Here is an 18,510-nt window from a genome sequence, read left to right as displayed (position 1 = left end):
ATCCTACCTGGCCTTGCGGTGTCTCCCTCTGTCATTTGGGGTCCAGTCTACTGCAAGCAGTTCGCTGGGAGCTCCCCACCACGGGAGGACCGGGGCCTACAAGCTTCCATTCGCAGCCGCCCATCCGTTCATGACAAGTGTCAGGTCTGCTGCGCTCCCGTCGGGCACGTTACATGTGGGCCTTGGAATTACTACCGACCTAGAATGGATCGGCCGAGCGGTTTTTCTACGAACGGAGGTTGGGACTGGGAAGTAGAATGATCTCATTGGCCTGTGGAGAATCAAGACACCCGGAGGCAGGTTCTGACTCTCGGGGTTACATGCGCTATTTCTTGAGATATTGATTGAACCAGGTGACCCCCTGACTGAAAGACTGTTCTTTGGCGAATCGGTGACGGGTCTTGTTCAGGTCACAGCGAACCGCAAAGCCATGCTCCACATCGGAGAAGATATTGATCTGGTAGGGGACATCCAGCTGGGCCAGGATCGTTTCGCTCTCGTGCCGCTTCTCAGGCGGAAAGAGATTGTCCTGGGCTGTAGAGAGAAATGTGGACATTTTTGCGATTTAGAACCCGGCGGAAAGAACCAAAACCAAAGAAGACGGTGGAAGGGAAATAGCTCACCACTAGCGGAAATGCTCAACGGTCCCTCAATGGCCTTCAACTCATCGGGCTCGATAAAGGTGGGATGGGCGACGAAGCCGACATCGAGCTGGCCCGGGTGCAGATACCGTACGACATACTTGCCTCCGTAACAGTAGCCCACGCCGCCGATGCGCTGACATCCCAGTCGCTCCCGCATTTCCCGGAGAGTGGCCGTGACGATGGGATCGGTCTGCGGGGGGAGATGACCCTGCAGCCAGTCCATGATTTGGAAACTTGGCGAGTGATCCACGGGAACCGGATCCCCCTGAAACAGGTCGGGCATCACCACCAAATACCCGTTGGCCGCGAACAGGTCGGCAATCAGCTTGGAGTTGACCAGTGCCAGGCCGAAGATGTCGGACAAGAATAGGATCGCATTGTGGGTGGACTTGTCCGGGGGGTAGGAGACGTACACCGGAACTGGACGAGGCCGAAAGGGGCCAGGGCCGGGGTTGCTTAGCATGTCTTCAAGGGTGCAGTGGGCGTCTTCTGGAAGGGACAGGGACAGGGACGGAGTGCGACATACTGTCACCAAACTTCGTGAGCTCGCCTTGGGTCTCGCCTTCGTGCAGTGAGCCACCAATGCAACACTGGGAAGGTGGGAGGGAGGTCATGGTGGGCTCGAGTCACAAAAGATCTAGTAGCGTCGCCAGGAAAAATCGGCCTTTACGATGAACGGAAGAGAAATGAAGAGAGCCCAGGGGGGATCCTTTATCAGGGCTATTACATAGTGGGTGGTTACAGCGAGCCGAAGGCATGTATCTAGATGGGAATGGAGTTCCAGGATTTCCATCGAGCGCGGCGTGTCCTTGCCGGTGACTTCAATGTTACACGGCCATCCAGCATCAAACCCGTTCCCAGGTCGCAGAAAACCCTAATTGGCATGAGGAGCATCGACCAGAGCATGCACCACTGGCTGATAGCCGTACAGAGGGGTTAAGGCTCGATGCCAACACCACATTGGCGCACAGACAAAGGCAACCCAGCGCAGCAGAGGCCCCATCGGCGACCAGAGTCGTCCCGTGTGCAGCTGCGCAAAGAGACTGGAGAACGAGAACACGTAACGGGCTCTGGCCTCCCGGCGGTGACGATACTCCTCCAGCCGCTCGCGCAGCATCTGTGGACTGGGAGATTGGCTGGCAAAGTATGCATGCAGCGCGTTGGCCAATTCGCCTGCATCCTCGATGGCTTGGCAGGCGCCCTGTGCAAGTGATCGGGATGGTCGGTTAGCCCGGAATGCCCCGAGGAGAGATGGAGTCCAAGGAATACCTCCAATCGGGAGGGGAGGAACGTACCTGACCGATGAAAGATGTCATGGAATGAGCCGCTTCCGAAATCTTAGGTTAGTACCAGATGTTGGGTCAAGATAAGGGAGTCCCATGGAACCATACAGTCACCCACTAGAGCTACCCGTCCACAGGCCATCGCCGGAAATGTCGTCTCCTCGAAAACATCACTGGCTGTCACCCGCTCGGCCAGATTCACCACTGTGGTTGGGGGCGATGGGTTAGAATCTTCGCCCGCACCAGAAATCCACACCACCGTAGAGCAGCACACGCACGTACCATCACGAACCCGATGATGCTCCCCAAACGGGTGAAAGCGGTCTCCATAAACGTCATTGATGATGGCCTGAGTAGCATTTTTCCAACTGGATCGCGTTGGATTCTTCAGCTCAGAAGACTAATATCGGATGGATCCATGAATCAGTGGTGCGGTTGGTAGGGTTTCCCCCGGGGGGGGGGGGAGGGGGGGGAACGGATGTACTGTACCTTCACCCCGACAAACCATTGTCGGTTGTCTATGCATGGCCAGGAGGTCAAGATCGAGTCATCGTAGAAGACCCAAGTAGCCACCCCCAAATCAGCCGGTCCCAGATGCTGCAGGGGATGGGTGTAGCCGGTCATGTGGGTACGCCCGGTGAAGCGGATGGTGTTGGCCCCCTCCAGCCCTTGCGTCGCAGCCAGAATGCGACGGGTGGCTGATCGAATACCATCCGCACCCACGACGAGTTGTCCTGCCAGCTGGCGGCCATCCGCGAGTCGCACCTGAACGCTGGGTGCGGTGGGCACATCCTCGATATCCACCACCTCGGCATCGAGGAGGACATGCTCCGGCCCCGCCCCCTGGTACAGCACCTGGTGCATGGAATGCCGTTCGATCGAGTAGACGCTGTAGCCGAACTTCTCCTGCACCCAGTCGTAATCCACCAGGCTCCACGGCGTGCTGTTGCGGAAGATTTGGATCTTGCGCAGCGGCTGCCCTTTGCGGCGGATGAAGTCCAAGTGGCCCAACTGCTCCAGGATGCGCAGGCAGTTGGGCGCCAGCGAGATTCCGGCGCCCACGGGCGTAATCTCAGCACTGCGCTCCAGGACCTTGTAGGTGATTCCGAGCTTTTTACAGATGCCAGCCAGAGTCAGGCCGCCGATTCCTCCGCCGACAATGAGGACATCGACCGTCGTTGTTGCAGAAGCCTGTTCCATGATAGGGAGGGGGAGGGGAAGGTCAGTCGAGACAAGAAAATGCTCCTGGATGTTGGCTGCTTGAGAGAAAGTGAGCGAGAGGTGAATGACAACTCTATGTATGGATCTATACCCCTACGGATGCGTGCTCTGGACACATTCATGATCGTCATGCCCAGTTTGTCCCTGCCCGATACATTCAGCGATGTGGATTAACATCCCCGTGAGGTTGTATGAAGGAGAGTCTATGCAGATGGCAGCCATGGGTCGGAGGGGGTTACTCTCCCCCGTCTTTATCGAGCCCTCGGGACGCAATCTAGACCTCGCGTTGCATCTTCCTCCCTTTCTAGGGCTCCAAATCTGTCCCCGTCCGTCTCCGGCGATACGAAACGTAGTTGGGAAGAAGGGACGGTCTGGACAACACTTCGATGCCTACTACACATAGCATCCATCCGTGGATGTCGATCTTCCGGATGACGTCGGAACTATTCGCAGTGCACTGTGGCATCTGGCCGGATGGAGCTTTTGGAAGGGAGAGCGAAGCCGAAAAATCAAAGAACTCTCGCATTGCCCCCAATTGCGGGGCCGCCAAAGAAGAAGGGTAAAGATTAACAATCACACAAATTCCACACAATCAAAGACAAAAAACCACAACTTCAGAGAGCATGTGTACCCGCTGGGACTTTACTCCGCCACCTTCGGCCTAATAGCAATAGACGCATCGCCCTCAAGCCAGGGACTTCCTACTTTGCTAAAGTCCAGAGCAGTCAGGTCCGTCGGGGGGCCCTCCTTGCCCCAAACCATATCATACCGGCGCACCAGCGTTGCAAGGAGACCCTGGGCGATGATCCCGGCCAGCGCCTCCCCGGGGCAGCGATGGCAGCCGGCGCCGAACTGCAGAAATGCCGCCTCGCGGGGGTTGTTCAGGTTCTGCATCCGATCGTCCGGCTGCAGCCACCGCTCGGGGATCCAGTGCTGTGGGGTGTGGAAGATCTCCGGGTCATGATGGGTCAGGTAGGGCGAGATGGAGACAATCCAATTCGGGGGAACGAGGTACTTGCCTCCCTCCAGCTCGACCGCACGGTGGGTCGTGCGAAACATATGCACGCCTGAATAATGCCGGCCCGTTTCTTTGATCCCGGCCAGTAGCTCGGGGCATTTTCGCGCGTCCGGATGCGCGGCCAGGGACTGCCGTAGCTGGGCCAAGTAGTCAGGGTTGCGTAGTAACTGCATGGAAATCATCCACCTCAAACCGTTTAGCGACGATGCCGTGTGTAGGGCTGGACGGCTGGCATGGGGATCATGAACGGCAACTGACCTCAAGAATGGTCCACGAGATGCTGGCCACCGTGCTGGTGTGGGCTGCAAACATCAACACCGTATGATGGGAAGGGAGATATCCCTCCAGATGCGCGGTGCGGGGATCCTCCAGGGTGAAGGAGATGTAGTCGAGGGAATCCCTCCAGATCTCCGGATTCCGGCGCCGATCGGCCACCTGCTGCTCGAAGATCTGAGCAAAGCGATCTCGATTCTGCTCCAGCCGGCGCGCCGCGGGGTGGGGAATCCAGTCGGGCAGCAACAGATTGAAGGGGTGCCCGATGTCAGCCTCCATGTGGTGTAGGATCTCGTAGAGCTCGTCCAGACGATGGTCGTAGAAGTCCTGACCCATCAAGCACCGGACAATCACCCGGTGCACAAACCGGGAGGTTTCCTCGAATACTGGGACGGCACCGCGCTGGCTCCAGCCCTGAAGAGCCTTCCCGGCCTCCTCTTCGATCAGCTGGAAGTAATGCTCCAACGCTGCCTTGCGGTTCACCCCGCGGTTGAGAGAGTTCACGAGCGTTCGGAGGTGGTCAAAGTACCCCGGCTTGGCGATCTTACGGAGAAACAGACCCTGACATACCGAGACACGCCAAATCAGCTGCATGCATGTGGTGGGGGGGCGGGGGGGGGGAGGGGGTAGTGCTGGAACGAGGCCTACAATTCCACCCCCAAATGACCAGGTGTCCTCCTTGACATCGGTATACATGCGATTGAGCTTGACCCCGCGCAGGTAGACCAGATTCGCGACCAGGAGCTTGATTTGGAAGATCGATCCACATTTCTGCGTGGCCTTCTGTACGAAGCCCACAGGATCGGCAAGGAAGGCAGCGGCGTCCCCGATGCGAGGCACGCCGAAATTCGGGGCAGGCGGCGCTCTCTTTGCGCTCTCTGTCGGCCAGACCAGGCATACGAGGCACACCACCAGGGCCCCGATCACAACCGAGGAGTAGGCGGGCTGCTGCTCCAGAAAGATCAGGGGGGGTAGCAGGTGAGAGGCGATCATGCTGGCTTCCAGGGGAGTCAGACGAGGGCGATTCTAGGTGAGTAGAGCCACATGAGAGAGTAGCCGGTGCGTGATCCTTTATCAACCACGCAGCTGCTTTGATCGAATCATCTACTCAATGGAGGGGGGGGGGAAACATGGGCCTGTACACCGATATGCCACACCAAAGACACCCAGAGTTTGGATTCCTGGGTTTGAGGAACTGGAGGCAGTGGTCCGAAACTGGAAATGGGAGGTGTTCAGGGTCTTGTCCCAGAGGTCGTTGTCGTTGAGGTCACATCCTCTCCTCCGTTCCCGGCATTGACTTATCTTTCCTGGACGTCAGTAGGAGAGGCACCCCGAAGTCGTAAGCGGCCCGTCATGGATCTAGAACCTCTTGCCCCCAGTGAGACATTATCTGCCGATTTGATGTCATTGATATTCGATCTTTGGAATCACGGATGACTGCGCCATATTCCAAACATGGACTTCGGCAGAGCCACTGCAGGCAGACCAGCCCCTTCCAGACGGCCAGACACAGGAATGCAATTGCTACGTTGAGTCAATTAGGTCACCCCGTCAACTGTCTTGGTCACAGTTTGGATGAGGTTTCGTGGCACCTTGGTGTCGTGCCTGTCCACCGCAATCAGGTCAGAATAGACCGAGCAACAACCTTCGAGAACCTCGAGAGCTGGGATGCATAGTGGAGCCTGACGTAGCATAGAAACCCAGACCAAACAGAGAGAGTGCAGCATGGGTGCACTCAGAAGTGGGATCACATCTGTTGAAACCTCGCTGGAGAAAGATATAAATTGGACGACAGTTGATGACCCTCTGATTGACGACACTGCTTGGAAGTCGAATTTGCATCATCCACCCTTGCTAGCTGCCATCCACCATGGCGACGCTTACCACGAGGCAATTGCGAGGCTCGGAAGACTCGCGGACAGCGAGTGAATATGTTTCGCCGGTGTTTTCCACTCCGCAGTCCCCCTCTCCAGCTTCTTCACTAGATGGACCCAATCTCCCCGCGGTCATCGGCTACGCGTGTCGCGTAGCTGGGGCGGATCGCCCGAGCAAACTCTGGGAAAACATCGTCGAACAGAAGGATGTGAGACGCAAACTTCCCAGGGATCGATTTAACGTAGACACCTTTTACCACCCGGATGGAACACACAAGGGAACAGTACGCCTCCTACCGTCTCCCCCTCCCTTGAGCTGACCATAGCGGTGCTAACTCACGGGCCCTCCAGACCAATGCAAAACATGGCTACTTTCTGGATCAGGATCTGGGGGCATTTGACCGCACTTTCTTCCGGATTTCGGGCAAGGAAGCGGAAGCAATGGATCCCCAGCAGCGCCTGCTTCTGGAGGTAGTGTTTGAGGCATTCGAAGACGCCGGAATCTCCTTGGAGGAGATGAACGGCTCACGCACCTCCGTCTTGTGTGGTGCCTTTACCAACGATTACAATGCCATGCTGACCAAGGATCTGGAATACTATCCCAAATACACCGTGACGGGAACGGGGAACGCCATTCTCGCGAACCGGATATCTTATGCCTTCAACCTGAAGGGGATGAGTCTGACAATTGATACCGCATGCTCGTCGTCGCTCGTGGGGTTTCACCTGGGCGCACAAGCCATCCTCAACGGAGAATGCGAAATGGCGATCATTGTCGGCTCCGCGCTGCACTTTGACCCGAACATCTTCATCACCATGACCGACCTGGGAATGCTGTCCCAGGAAGGACGCTGCCGGGCGTTCGACGCCGGGGGCAAAGGATACGCTCGGGGAGAAGGGATCTGCGCCGTCATCCTGCGGGGCCAGATGCAAGCCGAGATGCACGGCGACCACATCCGCGCGCTGGTCCGAGCCACCGGATCCAACCATGATGGCATGACGCAGGGAATCACCCTACCGTCCTCGGAGGCTCAGGAAGCCCTAATTCGGAGAACCTATCAGTCTTGTGGTCTCGATCCCGCCGACACCCAGTATGTCGAGGCCCACGGAACGGGCACGGCGCGCGGGGATCCGTTGGAGATGCGCGCCATCGGCGCCTGTTTCTCGTCTCCACGACGGTCTGATCCTTTATACGTAGGCTCGGTGAAGAGCAATATCGGCCACGCGGAGGGGGCGTCCGGGCTGGCGGGATTGATCAAGGCCAGCATGGCCCTAGAGAAAGGACAGATCCCCCCTAACATGCATTTCAAGCACCCAAACCCGGAGATCGCCTTTGCCGATTGGCAGATTGAAGTGCCCACCCGGTTAATCGACTTTCCCAGCAATGCCCAGGGCACCCGACGAGTCAGCATCAACTCCTTCGGCTACGGGGGCTCTAACGCCCATGTCATCCTCGAGTCCTACGACCAACTGCCCCATGTCCAGCCCACCGACCCGGGGGCGCATCGGCCATACTTGGTGCCTTTGACCTCGCATACGGAGAAGGCAGGCAAGCTGATGGTAGAGAAACTCGGAGCCTATCTCGACGACAGGCCGAGCACCCTCGTCGTGGATCTGGCGCACAGTCTGGCCACTCGCCGCACGCTGCATGACGAGCGGTCCTTTGCTGTGGGCGCGAGCGCGGCCGACATTCGGACCCAGCTATCGGAGGGTCTTCCGGCCTGGACCAAAGTCCGCCGGGAGCCAGTGCGATTGGGGTTTGTCTTCACAGGTCAAGGGGCCCAGTGGCATGCCATGGGCCGTCAACTTCTGGAACAGTGCCCCTTCTTCCGCCACACTCTGGAGAGGGCCGATCGCGTCCTCGCCACCCTCCCTGATAAGCCGGAGTGGTCGATCGTGACGGAACTCACCCAGCCCAAGGAGACGTCGCGACTGGGTGAAACCCGACTATCACAGCCCATCTGCACCGCGCTGCAGCTCGCCATTCTGGACCTCTTGAAGAGCTGGGGAATCGTTCCCCAGGCCACCGTGGGCCATTCGTCCGGTGAGGTTGCCGGTGCGTACGCGGCGGGGATCTTGACCTTCGAGAATGCAATGTATGCGGCGTACTATCGAGGCCTGCATATGTCGAGCCCACGGTCGTCCACATCACCCGGAAGGGATGCCATTCCAGGGGCAATGTTGGCGGTGGGACTAGGCGAGGCTGAGGCCATGGCGGAGACTGAGTCGTATCGTGGTCGAGCGGTCGTTGCCGCCGTCAACAGTCCCTCGAGTGTGACGCTATCCGGGGACGGGGATGCGATTGCCGAAATCAAGGAGAGATTGGATGCCCAGAAAGTGTTTGCTCGGCGTCTCCAGGTGCAACAAGCGTTCCATTCCCACCATATGGACCCGCTAGCCCCGGCCTATGAAGAGGCACTTCGCAACTGTCCGGGCTTCGCGACCACGGCCCCGGCATGTCGATTCTTCTCCAGTGTGACGGCCCGCGTGGCAAACCCCGACACGATGGGTCCCCAATACTGGTCGGCGAACATGACAGGCACCGTCCGGTTCTCCGATGCCTTGATCGGCATCCTGCTGGATGATCTGGAAAATCCAAACGTCGATGCGCTCGTCGAGATTGGACCCCATCCGGCGCTCAAGGGCCCGGCTCGTCAGGTCATGAAGAGCGTGAATATGGACCTACCTTACTTCGCCTCCCTGTCGCGTGGAGTCCCCGACTACGAGGGGATCCTGGCTCTGGCGGGTCAGCTATTCCAACTGGGTTATCCTGTCGACCTCACCGCGGTCAATAGTGACACCTATCTGGCCGACTCCGATCCCCCCCGGCAGACCCACCGGGCCCAGAGGATTCCAGATCTGCCCCTATACGCATGGGACCATTCAGACCGGTATTGGGCGGAGACGCGACTGATCAAAGAACACCGTCTACGTCCGCACCACCATCCCATCTTGGGGGCCAAGATGCCCGGATCAATCGAGGGCCATGTGCGGTGGCGGAACTACCTGAGAACGCGCGAGCTTCCCTGGCTGGTGGACCATATGGTCGATAACAAGGTGACTTTTCCCGCGGCTGGCTATGTGACCCTAGCGATCGAAGCAGCCCTTCGGATGAAAGACACGGTGATGGCAGCCCAAGGGGTCTCGCTACGCAACCTCTCCATCAAGTCCGCGTTGGTACTCGATGAGTCCGAGATGGGGAGCGAGGTGGTCGTGGACATCCGCCCCCAGACCACGTCGGCCAAGTCGAGATCGGATACCTGGCTGGAGTTCACCATATTCTCCTACAACGGCAGCCTGACCTGCGCCGAGCACTGCACGGGGCTGATATCGATCTCGACTGCCACCACCGCGGACGGTGCCCCGTCACGGAAGCCCTACAGGCAACACCCGCAGCGGCAACCGGGCAGGATGAGTACCGCGTCTTTTCCCGCGCAAAGCTTCTACACCCATCTTCGTCAGCTCGGACTCCAATACGGGGAGCATTTCCAGCTCCTGACCGGAACCATCGAGTCTGGGGCCGGCTTCTCCTCCTCCATGCTGACCTTTGAGCCGGCGCAATATGCCTCTCAACCCGCCGACCGGACCGTGGTGCACCCGACCATGTTAGATGCTGCATTTCATACCATCTTCGCCGCCCTGGAAGGTCTTTCCGGCCGAACCCTGCAGACAGCCTTCGTCCCCACGTTTGTCCACTCGCTCGACATCTTCCCGGCCATGCTGTCCGGGATGGATGCCCCTCGGCCGCTCGAGGCGCGCGTGGCTTCGTCCGCTCATTTCTCGGGCCCGCGTGCGGCCGTCAGTGATGTGGATATGTACCGACAGGGCGACGGCGAGGCGCTGCTCTCCCTGGCTGGCCTCCGTCTGACCTCGTTGAGCAACGGCCGGGCTGCCCACAATCGCTCACTGTTTTTCCGCACGCGCTGGCAGCCGGCCTTTGACCAGCTGGCCGAGGATTCCCCGGCTCTCCAGGACCAAACACTGGCGGGAGTCTTGGATCTGTTTCTTCACCAACATCCGGACACCAAGATCCTGCATTTCACCCCTGATATCAACCAGACCCGGCAGCTGGTCGGCTGCCTGGTCGACCAAGGCAGCGAACGTCGACGGTTCCGATCCATCACGCCCGTGGCAACTGGGGGCGCGTTCGCCGAAGAGCTCGAGCGGGTGCAGAGGGAGCAGCCGGGGTGCCTCGTGACGGGGGAGCCCGAGCCGGAGGCCTATGACTTGGTGATCGTCAGCGAGGCGCAGGAAGCACACCCTCTCCCGTTTCTCCGGGACGGGGGCTACGTGATCAGCCACGGCTCGGCCATCGATGAGACAAATTTAACGAAGAGGTTTCAGTGTGCGGATGTCGAAGTGTGGCAAAGGACGCGCGAAACCAGGCGTGACGTCCGGCCTCTGCTGTTGGCAATGGCTCCCACCCCTTCGCGCCGGACCCTAGATCTGGCGTCGCACATCAGAGCGGCAAACCCCGACCGGCCGGTGTCTTGCCTCGGGCTCCAGGAGCTTCTGGCCCGCATGACCGGCGTCGAAGATGTGGTCGTCCTCGCCAGCTTGGATCGGGATCTCTTGTCGGGTCTAGACCCGCAGGGGGAACTGTTCTTCGAAGCCACCCGAGCCCTCCTCATCCGCCCGGATGTCAATGTTCTCTGGCTACTGCAGGACACCACCGCCCCTCGGCATGTCGACAGTCTGGGGAGCTCAATGATCGTCGGGCTGGCTCGGACGGCGCGGTCGGAGAATCCCAGCTCGCGCATTGTGACGCTCGATCTCCCCGTAGACTGGTCGCCTGCCGCGGTGGTGCCCTGGCTCCCACAGCTGTTGGACCCGGAGGTGCACGAGGACGAATTTCACCTGCGGGATCAGGTGCTCTCCATTCCGCGCATCGAAAATGATGATGGCCTGAATTCCAAGGTCCCCGGTGGGGTCAGCTCCGGTCCAAGACCCGAATCCTTCAGTGCGCAGCGTCCCATGCGGCTAGCCATTGGGCAAGCCGGCCTCCTGGAGACGCTCGTGTGGGAAGACGACGTGGAGATCCTGAACGAGCCACTCCCGGACGATGAGATTGAGATCGAGGTCAAAGCGTCCGCGCTCAACTTCCGCGACGTGGCGGCCGCGATGGGGATCATCGATGACCATCGCCTGGGCGACGAGTGCGCCGGTCTCGTCCGGCGCGTGGGCCAGCAGGTTGACCCCGCTGCCTTCCAACCTGGGGACCGAGTGGTCGCCCTCCGGCCAGGCCGGGGCGCCCATCGATCGGTGGTCAGGAACCCAGCCTGTCACTGCTTCCGACTCGGGCCCATGCCGTTTGAGCAGGCGACGGCGCTCCCCCTGATTCTGACCACGGCGTACTACTCCCTGGTGGAGACGGCACGACTGCAGCCGGGCGAAACGGTGCTGATTCATTGTGCCGCCGGGGGAGTGGGCCAGATGGCCATCCAGATTGCGCAGCAGATCGGGGCCAGGATCATCGCCACGGTGGGATCCCCCGCGAAGCGCGATCTGCTCCAGTCCCGGTACGGGCTGACGGAGGCGCACATTCTCTCCTCGCGGGATGCCAGCTTCGTCGACGGGGTGATGCAACTCACGGACGGACGCGGCGTGGACGTCGTCCTCAACAGTCTCTCGGGCAAGCTCCTGCATGCCTCGTGGAACAGCCTGGCCACCTTCGGCCGCTTCATCGAGATTGGGAAGCGCGACATCCATGAGAACACCCTGATCGAGATGGACCCCTTCCGCCGGAATGTGCTCTTTGCCTCGGTGGACATGGTGACGATCTATGCCCAGAACCGCGCGCTCGGGGCCCGGATCTTCGACCACTGCTGCAACATGGTCCACGAAGGCCGCATCCAACTGCCGGCGACCATCCTGGCTCTGCCGTACTCGGAGGCCGTCCAGGGCTTCCGACTGCTCCAGATGGGCCGCCATACTGGCAAGGTGGTGTTGGTCGCCGAGGACCAGGCCGACCAAGTGCCCGTGAGTCCGCCCACCTGGAACGCGGTGGCCAACCGGCTCAGCCCCGACAAGACCTATCTGCTGGTGGGGGGCCTGGGGGGCTTGGGGCGCACCTTGACGGAATGGCTGGTGCAGCGACAGGCCAAGCGCATTGCCTTCTTGTCGCGATCGGGCGCGGATCGCCCGGAAGCCCAGGCCACCGTCGCATGGCTGCGGGCGCGTGGCATTGCGGTCTCCGTGCATGCCGGGGATGTCGCCGATCCGGGGCATGTGCAGGCCTGCATCAAGGCGATCCCGGACCTGGGGGGCGTGTTTCATGCCGCCATGGTGTTGGCGGATGCCCCCCTCGAGAGGATGAGTTATGCGCAATGGCATCGCTGCGTCCAGCCCAAGGTCCGCGGCGCCTACAACCTGCATTGCGCGACGGTGCACTGCCCACTGGACTTCTTCGTGTGCTTCTCCTCCATCTCCGCGTTCTTCGGCAGCAAGGCGCAGGCGAACTATGCGGCGGCCAATGTGTACCTGGACAGCCTCGTCCGGTACCGCCGCCAGCTCGGCCTCCCGGCCTCCAGCATGAACTGCGGGCGCATCACCGGGGTCGGCGTGGCTGCGGCCGATGCCAGTCTCGAACGGTTCATGGTCGAAGAGGGCTTTGACGGGGTCAACCGGCAGGAGCTGCTCTATCAAATCGAGGAAGCTATCTTCTCTGCCGATCAGCCCGCTCCTCTCTCAGGGCGAGGGACCGACATGTCCCAGACCCTCACCGGCGTGACTCTAGAACGAGACGACGTGTACTGGGCACAGCGATCCATCTTTCGGAATCTGTACCGCAACCACGACGTTGAGGGTCAATCCCGGCCTGGGGCGGACGAGGTCAATCTCTCCGTTCAGCTGGCTCGCACGATAGATCTCTCGGACCGCGTGGCCCTGCTCATGGAGCGCTTTGTCGACAAGGTCTCTGTGGTGCTCGGTCTCTCGCCCGAGTCTCTCAAGCCCGCCGATCCGGTGTATGGTTTGGATTCGTTGGTCGCCGTCGAGCTGCGCAATTGGTTCACCAAGTCCGTCGGCGTCGACATTGCCCTGTTTGACGTTCTGGGAAGCCCATCCATCCAAGCCCTAGTGGAAAAGGCCATCGGCCTGTTCGATGCGCAGGTCCAGCAGCAGCAGCAGCAGCAGAGTGTCCAGTCGTCGTCTGCCCCGTCCAACGACGACCAGTCCCCGACATTTAACAAGAATCTCGACTCACAGGATCACTCCACCTCCCTGCAAATCCCCAAAGCGGACTGCTCGCGTCCACTGCCAATGTCCACCTTCCAGAATCGGCTGTGGGTCTCGCATCGCTTTGCCGCGGACAAGTCTCGCATCAATCTCGCAATCACGATGCATCTGCGGGGACAGGCCGATCATGGCATCTTGGAACAAGCTCTGTCCGAGTTGATTGCCCGCAACCCCATCCTGCGCACCGCCTATGGGGAAGGCGAGGCGCAGGACGAGCAGAGAGTGATGGCTCCCCGGCCCTTCCACCTCGGGTTCCATGATCTCTCCAAATCCGGTCCCAGCGAAGGTCCCACCGCATCCTTGGAGACGCTGGTCGGGTCCCTGAAGCGCAAGGAGATGAGGATTGAGGAGGGCGAAGTGCTGGAGGCGACGTTGGTCCAAAGGTCCAGCACCGAGTGCGCCTTGGTCCTCATCATGCACCACATCTGCACGGATCGCAGCAATTCCCAGTCCTTTGTGCGGCAGCTGGCTGCCCTCTACGACGCCCTCCGCCAAGGGCGCAGCCTGAGCACGATTCCCGCGCCCAAGGTGACCTACGCCGACTTCACCTTGTGGCACAATCATCTGCTCACCTCGCCCTCCATGGGAAAGGGGGTCGAGTACTGGAAGCAAACGCTGGCGGGCATGCCGGCCAGCTGCCAACTGCTGCCCTTCGCCAAGGGCGAGCGGCCGTCGTGGGATGAGTACGGCCGGGAGACGGTGGTCGCAGCACTGTCTGCGCGCCAGCTCCAACGCATGAAGCGCATCTGCTCGCAAGCGCGCACGAGCCCCTTCCACTTCCTCTTGGCCGCCTTCCGGGCGTTTCTGCACCGATACACGGCGGACGAGGACCTGACGATTCTCATGGTGGACGGAAACCGCCCGCATGCGGACCTGGGCGAGGTGCTGGGCTTCTTTGTGAATATGGCGCCCATCCGATGCCGGGATGCTTGTGCCGGCAGCTTCGAGGCGCTGTTGAAAACCATCGGGGGCCGGGTGCTCGAGGCGATGGCGCACAGCCACGTGCCGTTTGATGTGATTGTCGCCCAGACGCAGGGGGCGCGCACGCCGGCGCATTTCCCCGTGAGCCAGGTCCTGGTCAACTACCAGCAGCCCGACGAGCAGGCCCGCTATCAGACCACGGACTTCACCTTCCAGGGCACCGAGGTCCAGAATATGCCCACGGGCTGCGAGTTGAGCCTCCAGGCCCGTGAGGATGCCGAGCACGGCCTGCAGCTCGAGCTCGAGTACGCGACCGCCCTGTACGAGGACGGGGATATGCGGTGCTTCTTCGACAACTTCCAGACCTTCGTCACCAGCCTGATCCAGGACCACCGGCAGTCCATCCCGGAGGTCCGCCTTGCGGGGACTCTGGAGTTGGAGCGGTTGGCCCTCCACTGCTGGAACAGCCACCCCCCCGACCATGGCTGGCAACCGTTGAACCTCCCCCGACGGATCGTCGAGGTGGCCGAGACCCAGCCGCGCGCCATCGCGATCACGACGTCGGCCGGGGAGGCTGTCACCTATCAGGACCTCGTGGCCTCGGCCCGTCGGGTGGCCTTCTCGCTGCAGAATCGGGGCATTGGCCCGGGACAAGTCGTGGGCATCCTGGCCAGCCCGGGGATTGAGCTGGTCACCGCGATGCTGGGGGCCTTGTTCAACCGGTGTGGATACGTGCCCTTGGATCCCACCATGGCCGTTGGCCGTCTCGCATATATTGTGGGCGACTCGGGGATGCAGTTGCTGCTGATCGACGAGGAATCTGACCCCCTGGCCTCGTCGTTGGGGCGGGAGTCGCCCAGTCTGCCGAATGTGATGAGTATCAAAAACGCCACTCGCGCCGCCTGGCCAGCCGATCTTCTGCGGTCGTTACCGACGGACCCCTTCTACATGATGTATACTTCGGTATGTTGCTTGGTCCCCCCCCCCCCCCCTGCCCGACAGCCCTAGCCCCGGGACGCGGCCTGCAGAGAGGCTGGCTAACACATGCCTAGGGAAGTACTGGGACCCCCAAGGGAGTGCCGCTCACCCAGGAGAATGTCGGGGAGATGCTGGCCGCCATGCAGGCCCGGTTCAACTTCACGCGCGAGGATCGCTTCCTCCACCAGATCTCCCCGTCCTTTGATCTGTCCGTGGTGGAACTCTTCTCCCCGTTATGCGTCGGGGCGAAGCTCTGCATTGCCACCAAGACCACCCGCAGCGACCCGCGCCTGTTGGGCGACTATCTGCGACAGGCGTCGGTCACGGTGACCTACTTCACCCCGACGCAATTCGCCTTGGTGCTCGAGCACAGTGGGGCGTCGCTGGTCGCCTGCCCGGACTATCGGATTGCGCTCCTGTGCGGGGAGCGACTGCCCACCCGGCTCGCCGAGGCATTCCATCAGCTGGCCTGCGCGGCAACGCTGTACAATGCCTGGGGTCCCACGGAGGCGGCGGTGCAGACCACGATCCACCGCGTGCAGTGGCCGGCAGACCAGACGCTCAACATCCCCATCGGCCACGCCGTGGGCAGCTGCCGCCATTACATTGTGGACGCGGCCATGAACCCCCTGCCCGTGGGCTTTGTCGGCGAAATCTGCATCGGCGGCCCGCAGGTGGCCCGGGGGTATTGGAACCGCGCCGAGAGCAACCGCCAGCAGTTCCTCCGGAATCCCTTTGCCTCGCCGGACGACCATCGCCGCGGCTGGACCCGGCTCTTCCGCACGGGCGATCTGGGCCGGTTCCTGCCGGACGGACAGTTGGAATTCCTGGGCCGCATCGCCGGCGACAAGCAGATCAAGTTGCGCGGCTTTCGCATCGACCTGGGCGAGATTGAACATGTCCTGCACCGGCACTCCGGGACCCCCGACGGGCAAGGCATCGTGGATCTGGCGGTCATCGCGCAGTCCGCGCCGGAAGATGCGGACGCTTTGACCGATGATCGGTGGCTGGTGGCCTTCATCGTGCCGAAACAGGCGATCCCGACGGAGGCCGCGAAGCGAGCATACGCCACGCTGCTGCACACCCGGGCCAAACCCTACCTGAACCGCTACATGCTCCCGGCCGCCTATCAGTTCGTCGACCAGCTGCCCACCACGGCCAGTGGGAAAACGGATCGCCGAGCCCTGGGCGCCTCCCAGGCCCCGGGCACGCCCCCGCAGCACGGCGCCGGCCCCGCGGCGGCGTCGACGCTGGACCCGGCGCAGGCGCAGGCGCAGGATCGGGCCGACGAGGAGGTCGGTGACCGCACCATGGCAACCGTGACGCGCGTGTGGCAGGAAGTGCTGAGGCTGGACCATGACATCCCCGTGGAACCGACCAGCAATTTCTTCGACATGGGGGGCTCCAGCACGCTCCTGCTTCGGCTGCAGGGCAAGCTGCAAACCACGCTGTCCATCCCGATCAGCCTGCAAGAGATGGTCCGCCGGCCGACGCTCGTGCAGCTGGTCGAACTGGTCCACAGCAAGGTGCCCCGCGAGGGTCAGCCACCGCCGACGCCGGGGAGCCGCCCCGAGGAGGATGTGGTCGATTGGGCGCAAGAGACCACTTTGCCCGCCGAGACTCGCTACCATCCCCCCAGCGCCCCGATGAGTCCGGGCGGACGGGATATCTTGATGACGGGGGCCGAGAGCTTCACCGGGATCCATTTGCTGGCGCAACTCCTGACCTCGCACCCCAGCGGCACCATCCATCTCCTGGGCACGCACCACCCCTGGGACCATGCGCAGGTCTTCCACCGACTGCAGGAGTACAACCTCCTCAACGCCACGCTCACCCCGGAGCAGATCCTGACCCGCCTGCGCATGATTCCCGGCAGCTTGGCCGAGGGCTCTCATTTCGGGCTGTCCCCCCGCGCCTTCGAGGCGCTGGGTCGATCCATCGCGACCATCTACCACCTCGCCTCCGAGGTTTCCCTCCTCAAGACCTACCACGACCTCAAGCCCATCAATACCGCCGCCATCCTGCCGCTGATCGAACTCGCGCGCTGGGGGGCGCCCAGCCCCATCCACTATCTCTCCACCTGGAGTGTGCCTCACCTCCAGCTCTGGACGGCGCCGCCCACGACGCCCGCGGTGGTGCACGAGGCCAGCGCCGGCCACTTCACGCCGCCGCCGACCGCGGACCAGGGCTACTTCAAGTCGCGGTGGGCGGCTGAGATGCTGCTCACGCACGCCGCCGCCCGCGGCTTCCCGGTGACCATCTATCGCGCCTCCGCCGTGACCGGCAACCCGACCACGGGCCTCCCGGCGCCGGCCGGCGACTTCGTGCGCAGCCTGATCCTCGACATGCTGCGCCACCGGCTCGTGCCGCGGTTCGCGCGCGAGTCCCCCGCGCCCGTCGTCGTGGACTTGGTTCCGGTCAACTATCTCACGGCGCTCCTGGCCCACCTCGCCCAGCGCCCACGAGCGGCCGCCGCCGAGGGCCCCCGCCCCGCCGGCGTCGAGATCTTCCATCTCACGAACCCCACCCCGCTGCCGCTCGACCAGCTGCCGGGCTTGACCGGGTCGATCCGCGGCGACGCCACCGCGGGCCGCGTGGTGAGCGTGGACGACTGGCTGGCCGCGGCCGCGGCCGCGGATGAGGACGAGCAGCTGCGCGTGCAGGTGGCGGGCGGATACTTCCGGCGGGGCCATCAGATGTTTGCCCTGGATCGCAGGCGGACCGATGCCGCGCTCGGCGGGGTGACGGAAGGGTGGGTGGACTGTCCTCCTGTCGATGCGAATTACCTCCGCGCGTTGTGGCTGCAGAAGGTGTGAGCGAGCCGGGAGGTCGGGGTGGTTGGGTTCTCGGTATGCATCTATCTCGATTGGGCGTGGGACCGGAGTCTCTGGGTTACTTGTCTATCCGTTCATTGATATCGTGTTCTGTGTATCTGTTGATCTCTTATCTATTTAATCCATCTTTCTATATCTCCGGTCAAATAATGTAAACCTCTTCTGGAAGACTACCTACCGTTGGGAGTTCTTCTTCATGTATAGGGGCAGCCGAGTGCCACTGGCTAG

General features: G+C 61.6%; 4 protein-coding genes across 4 annotated transcripts; 1 reads left to right on the top strand and 3 right to left on the bottom strand.

The window, feature by feature from the left end:
• Positions 1-255: 255 nt before the first annotated feature.
• On the bottom strand, positions 256-1,258 carry BO86DRAFT_424722 (dienelactone hydrolase family protein; the record flags this gene model as incomplete). The annotated part of the gene is made up of 3 exons (XM_025675462.1): positions 256-534; positions 624-1,064; positions 1,171-1,258. The coding sequence occupies 3 exons, from the start codon at positions 1,256-1,258 to the stop codon at positions 326-328; spliced, it is 738 nt and encodes a 245-aa protein (XP_025530104.1). The 3' UTR covers positions 256-325.
• Positions 1,259-1,518: 260 nt separating this feature from the next.
• On the bottom strand, positions 1,519-3,289 carry BO86DRAFT_424716 (FAD-dependent oxidoreductase; the record flags this gene model as incomplete). Its single annotated transcript, XM_025675461.1, has 5 exons — positions 2,417-3,289; positions 2,210-2,327; positions 2,036-2,131; positions 1,940-1,971; positions 1,519-1,845 (listed from the first exon to the last, which is right to left on the bottom strand). Exons 1-5 carry the CDS (start codon positions 3,125-3,127, stop codon positions 1,519-1,521), a joined length of 1,284 nt encoding a protein of 427 aa, XP_025530103.1. The 5' UTR covers positions 3,128-3,289.
• A 501-nt stretch (positions 3,290-3,790) lies between these two features.
• BO86DRAFT_417187 (cytochrome P450) lies at positions 3,791-5,432 on the bottom strand (the record flags this gene model as incomplete). The annotated part of the gene is made up of 3 exons (XM_025675021.1): positions 3,791-4,333; positions 4,425-5,000; positions 5,088-5,432. The coding sequence occupies 3 exons, from the start codon at positions 5,430-5,432 to the stop codon at positions 3,791-3,793; spliced, it is 1,464 nt and encodes a 487-aa protein (XP_025530102.1).
• An 877-nt stretch (positions 5,433-6,309) lies between these two features.
• BO86DRAFT_408096 (lovastatin nonaketide synthase) lies at positions 6,310-18,264 on the top strand (the record flags this gene model as incomplete). The annotated part of the gene is made up of 3 exons (XM_025674320.1): positions 6,310-6,597; positions 6,665-15,433; positions 15,523-18,264. The coding sequence occupies 3 exons, from the start codon at positions 6,310-6,312 to the stop codon at positions 18,262-18,264; spliced, it is 11,799 nt and encodes a 3,932-aa protein (XP_025530101.1).
• Positions 18,265-18,510: the final 246 nt, after the last annotated feature.

The sequence above is a fragment of the Aspergillus japonicus genome, assembly GCF_003184785.1.
Source record: "Aspergillus japonicus CBS 114.51 unplaced genomic scaffold BO86scaffold_10, whole genome shotgun sequence".
Lineage (NCBI taxonomy): Eukaryota > Fungi > Ascomycota > Eurotiomycetes > Eurotiales > Aspergillaceae > Aspergillus > Aspergillus japonicus.
This window is presented reverse-complemented; position numbering and strand designations above follow the sequence as displayed.